This window comes from Rutidosis leptorrhynchoides, chromosome 9 (genome assembly GCF_046630445.1).
Source record: "Rutidosis leptorrhynchoides isolate AG116_Rl617_1_P2 chromosome 9, CSIRO_AGI_Rlap_v1, whole genome shotgun sequence".
Classification (NCBI taxonomy): Eukaryota; Viridiplantae; Streptophyta; class Magnoliopsida; order Asterales; family Asteraceae; genus Rutidosis; species Rutidosis leptorrhynchoides.
This window is the reverse complement of record NC_092341.1, coordinates 283,339,380-283,344,771: the sequence shown is the minus strand read 5'-3', so window position 1 is coordinate 283,344,771 and position 5,392 is coordinate 283,339,380. Positions and strand designations below refer to the sequence as shown.

The following is a 5,392-nucleotide window of genomic DNA, read 5'->3' as shown; positions in this document are numbered from 1 at the left end:
TTTTCCTTTATTTTCTTTTCGTTTGACGAAACAAGATATTCCATTGAAAAGGTTACGTGAACGGATAAGGTTTTCCTGCTCAGGCATCGAAAAGATTGCGATTCATGGAGGACAAGGCGTAAGAAGATATTGTTTGTTATACCAACAAAACTATATCATTCATGTCTTTCATTCCTTCAGTGTGTTGCATAAATTTGTATTGTTATAAGATCTTCACATATTAGAATTTATCTTGATAATGGGCGAGGAAGGTTTAACAGACGCAATACTCAAACGACGTAAACATAAACGTAAAGGTGGGTCCAGGAAAAAGACGACTCAACGACAACAAGATACTGATCCCGAACCAGAGATCCCAGGAATCCACCTTAATTTGACACAAGTCGCTTTACTTTTGGCTGCATATCTAGGTTGTGGCACGATTTGTTTTTTTCTCGTTCGTGACAAAATGAGTGGCAAGAAAACAAATGGGGTCCTAGATTCCGTGTACTTTTGTGTCGTAACAATGACAACCGTAGGGTATGGCGATATTGTCCCAGATACCAATTTCGCAAAGCTTTTGGCATGTATATACGTGTTTATAGGCATGGGTCTTGGCGGTTGTGCACTTAGTAAAGCGGCAGATTATATAGTCGATAAAGAAGTTGTTATGTTTGTTAAAGCAATACAAGATCGCGAAACATATGGTCCTAATCAAATCCATAATGAGACCGCTGAAACAATAAGACTCAAGTACAAGTTTCTTATGGTTCTAACATTTATAGTGTTTCAAGTAGTACTTGGAACTGTTGTCTTGATTGTGGTTGAAGATATGAGTCTCATTGATGCTTATTATTGTGTTTGTGCTACTATTACGACACTTGGTTATGGCGATAAAAGCTTTTCAAGCAAACGAGGACGATTATTTGCAGTTGTGTGGATTTTAACTAGTACAATCGCGTTAGCGCAGTTATTTGTTTACTTGATTGAATTATGGACTGATAGTAAACAGAGACAGCTTGTCGATTGGGTACTTCATAGGAAACTAACGATTCAAGATATTGAGAACGCTGATCTTGATAACGATGATAGCGTCAGGTGAAATACATTTTCATCGTTAAGATTAAGTTTGTTGTGTACATATCGATTGTAATCAATTATAAATTTTGTTTTGCAGTCCTGCAGAATACGTTGTATATAAGCTGAAAGAGATGGGGTTAGTAAGCGATCAACTTATCATGAATGTGATCGAAGAATTCAAGACTTTGGATGTCGATAACTCGGGAACATTGACATCGAACGATCTATCAGCTAGCAGACGCCTTTACCGTTAGTACATTGTTTTGATCATTTTCCACCTGTACAATATGAGTTCATCTCACATTCTGCAAATATATATCAGTAGTGAGCATATATACCTATATCCTAGATAACATTGAGTTTACGCTTCCGAAGTTTAATTTCACTGTTTGTGAATTGCATGATGTTCACGTTTTTGGTGTTTTTTTTATCTGTTCTGGTAAGTTATTCAAGTAACAAACTACGATTGAAAAAGAAAAATAAAAACTTCACCACGTACAATTCGCAGATACATAAATATAGTTTTTTTTAGAACGACAATTTTAACATCGAATGCTTTAGGTTAACTGTTTGGCCTTGCCGGCACAGAGTAAAGCACATCAGAGGTACAATTACAAGATTTGAACATCCACCTATTTTTTCAAGGATGAGGGAGCCCAGAACCAACTGCGTCTTTTTACCACTCAACCAATACAGATTATTTTTTCAAAAAACATAAACTAAAAATTAAAGATCCAGAAGATCAACTGATATACAAGTGATACAGAACTAACTGATCAAGACAAACACATATTGACTTACTGATGATGTTGATGATGATGCTGATGATGATGATACAAAGTTTATTTTTATTTTATTAATCATAACATAAGTCATTAGCAACCATAATTAAACATAAACCCACTCCACGTCACTAATTTACCAATTTTCGCTCCGATTTGGCTTCAATGACATAAATTCACCCTGTTAAACCAATCAACTCTTCAAAACAAGAGTAATTAACTCACAAAACATTTAAATTAAATTAAGTTTAATTGTAACTAATGAGTTATACCTGATGATAGTAATCGCCACATGAAGGAATCCAATCGTTTGTTGCAGGATTTGATCTAGATACACCATCTCTATATCTATCTCCACTTTCACTTCCAATTTTCACTCCAATATCATATAAATCATCATCTCTATCCACCTTTATAAATCCGTTTCCTGTCTACACTTTAAAATAAACAAATAATTAAATCAATCAATCATCACATAAATAATAATTATAATTATATAATTAATTAATTATTAATTAGAATAATTATAGTAAATAAAATAGACAAACCGTATGATGTTGTTTATCAATACAAAATAGCTGATTATAATATTCAGTCTCCACAAACTCATGTTCAATCGTTGGATTAGCATCAATAACTAAACCCTAACATCGTTGATTTACACGATTAGCAGCTAATTAATAGTAATTTTACAAATTTAAAATTATAAGGTAAAAACATACTTGAGATTGAGAAGATAAGGAGTGGAACTTGATGAGCTCAGGAATGGTGGAAACCGGCTCGTCTGAGTGTGATTCCGGCGAGACGTGATCCGGATCACTGCGGTTAGGTTTAAGTGGACGTTTGGGGAGAATTGAATTGAAATGAGACCTGACTAATTCCGATATTTTGATCTGCTGATCGGAGTCGCAAATTTCGTCGCTCCGGCTGGGTTTGACGGTGACAGTTGGTTTTCCGATCATGATTTATGTTGTAGCTGATTTACGGAGGGTTGTTGAAGGTGATACAGATTTAATTGATTAAAAGTTGAGAGGGGGTTATCTAACGTTGGAAATTTAGGTGGTATTTTGAGAAACAAGGGGCCTTAACTAGAATTCCGGGTCAAAGTATTTTTATTGGGAAATTAATCCAAAATGCTTCTAAGAACACCCACTGTTAGTTATCCGCCCATTACCCATAACTAACCATATGCACCACTTAGTTACCCGCATTAGTTACCCGCTTTCACCATAGATTTAACGGAAGAGTTATAGGAATTGCGGATACCAGTGCTTTTTATTGTTGGACTTGATGCTTTATTGCTTGTACATTGTATATTAAAAGGAGTATTTTTTTAGCCATGATAGGGAGTGTTTAGTTATGAGTTAGTTATAGGATATTTGTGTTGATGTGGCGCTGACGTGGAAGGTTAAGAGGATGAATAGTTTAGTTACAATAGGGAGTGGCCTAATTCCTTGAAGAATATACCTTCAAATTATATTAAACTAGTTAAAGACCCGCTGCTTCGCGGGTTTTATGAAATGACGATATTTTAAGATGATTTTCAACCATGATAACACAAATAAACAAAATAACATTTCAAAAGTTCAAATGTGTACAAGTATAAATAAAAAAATCTTGTTCAAGCTTACCTATGGTACTACCCAAATCAATGACATGTAAGACCTGGATTCTGATTCTGGCTGGTCGCGCGCCGCGCCAATGGTCGCTGGCAGACTCCTTTGGTTATTTTAAGAGTTTTAAAAAGGCATTTCGGTCTTTTCGCGTTTGAGCCAGATTTGAGGACTTAACCTCATCCACCCATTTCATTTCCCTAATTCTTTTTCCTTTTCTTTCCATTTTCTCTCAACAAACTCAAACACCCATTTGATTCAAAGGGATTTTTGGAAAGGAAGAAGCGGGTTTTGATCTTTGGCGTAGTAGACAAGTTTGTTCTCCTCGTTCTTAGCTACACGGTGATACTAGTGGTAAGCTCTAACTCCGAATTTCATTTTCGTGTTCATCATTCAATTTTGGGGCTTTTGATTATATGATTTATAGATGGAACCCATTTAGTTGTTAATTGAAGATTAACACCAAGATTCGGGTTTATAAGTGTTAAGAGGCGGGTTTTGGGTTGGTTAATGATTTAACTATGTTTAAGACTTGAGAATGGTGTATAATCACTAGTATTAGTGATTATTGATGTATTGAAGACCTTTAGGGTTCTTATGGTTGACTAATTTTGACTAGAGTCAAAGTTAGGGTTTGTTGATGATTATGACCTGAATGCCGATTCGATGAGGTTTATAAACTTAAAATGGATTAAGTTGAAGTATAAAACAAAGTTAAATATGTTTTGGTGTCAAAACTTGTAATTGGTGAGATTTTGACTTTATGGGTCAAAATTAGGGTTTAATGGCGATTTTGAGAACGATAGGTGTTTAACACTTGTGTTCGGGTTTAATTGGCATATTAGGACCATTATCACTTGTGTTAGTGATTATTGGTTAGTTTGGGCACGGTTCATGCTTGGAAGTGCAATTGGGTCGAAATTGCACTAAGTGTCGAATTGGGTTGGTTTGTAAATCCATCCTAATGGTGTTGTGGTATTTATGATTATGGAATAGGTGCTTTCCATTGACGAGTTGCGGATTATTTGGAAGCGTTTCATCAAGGCGACAAGGTGAGTGTTAATATCCTATGTGCATATGTATGCGTAGGATGGGTGCGGGTCGGGTGAAGTGGTTCTCGGTTATAGAGCTCACTTCACATATAGGGTTATAGAGCTCACTTCACATATAGGTGGATTTGATGGACTTTTGTATGAGTCCAATTGGCACGGTTGTGCATTTTGGTTGACCTCCTCTTGGCGAGGTGTACACTTGTGTGTACGTTATCACATGTATTGTGATGTGGTTTTGGATAACCCCGATGTGGTGGATTTTATAATCCCGTGACTGTGGCTTTTGTTATTGGAGAAGTGAATCTAGTGTAGTTCGGATTCACGATGACTCGTGTAGTTCGGTCATCTTATTGAGGTAGTAATCTCATGTGGTTTCGGATTACTAAGGCTCGTGTGGTTCGGCCAACCTCGATGTTGTCTTTGAAGATGGTAATCTCGTGTGGATTTCGGATTACTAAGGCTCGTGTAGTTCGGCCAATCTTCATGGTGGAGTTTTGGTATTCGGTAATGGGTTAAGGGGTTAACCTTATTCGTTTATATATTGTTCTATGTATATTAATGTATCGTTGTGTTGTAGCTAACCCTCCGGGTGTAGCTTATTGGCGTTGTTCACATCGTCGTTGGTGAACTTATACTTTGTTGATATCTTTAGCTTGTTGCTTAGAGATCGTATGGTATGCTTAGTGTAGTTGCCTTATACAGGGATGCTTCGGTATGCGGTATTTGATATTTGTGTGGCGTGTCCATTTTATACATATATATGTATGTAGTATGTTATCACTTACTAAGCGTTAGCTTACCCTCTCGTTGTTTACATTTTTATAGATTGCTTGGAGACGGTGGCTCGGGTAAGCGGGGACTAGTGAACTTGCGTAGTTGCTTTAGA

General features: G+C 36.4%; 1 protein-coding gene and 1 long non-coding RNA gene across 2 annotated transcripts; one reads left to right on the top strand and one right to left on the bottom strand.

Moving 5' to 3' along the window:
* Positions 1 to 238: 238 nt before the first annotated feature.
* Positions 239 to 1,313, top strand: LOC139868825 (two-pore potassium channel 1-like). The gene is made up of 2 exons (XM_071857169.1): positions 239 to 1,077; positions 1,157 to 1,313. The coding sequence occupies exons 1-2, from the start codon at positions 239 to 241 to the stop codon at positions 1,311 to 1,313; spliced, it is 996 nt and encodes a 331-aa protein (XP_071713270.1).
* Positions 1,314 to 1,718: 405 nt separating this feature from the next.
* On the bottom strand, positions 1,719 to 2,495 carry LOC139867614 (uncharacterized). Its single transcript, XR_011765887.1, has 3 exons — positions 2,390 to 2,495; positions 2,114 to 2,272; positions 1,719 to 2,022 (listed from the first exon to the last, which is right to left on the bottom strand). It is a non-coding gene; the product is annotated as an uncharacterized lncRNA (long non-coding RNA).
* Positions 2,496 to 5,392: the final 2,897 nt, after the last annotated feature.

What these genes read in the sequence shown, in the direction of transcription:
- LOC139868825 (XM_071857169.1), top strand. Translation starts at nt 239, where the DNA reads ATGGGCGAGGAAGGTTTAACAGACGCAATACTCAAACGACGTAAACAT. An exon ending in GATAACGATGATAGCGTCAG is followed by an intron (nt 1,078 to 1,156) that starts GTGAAATACATT and finishes TTTGTTTTGCAG; the next exon opens with TCCTGCAGAATACGTTGTAT.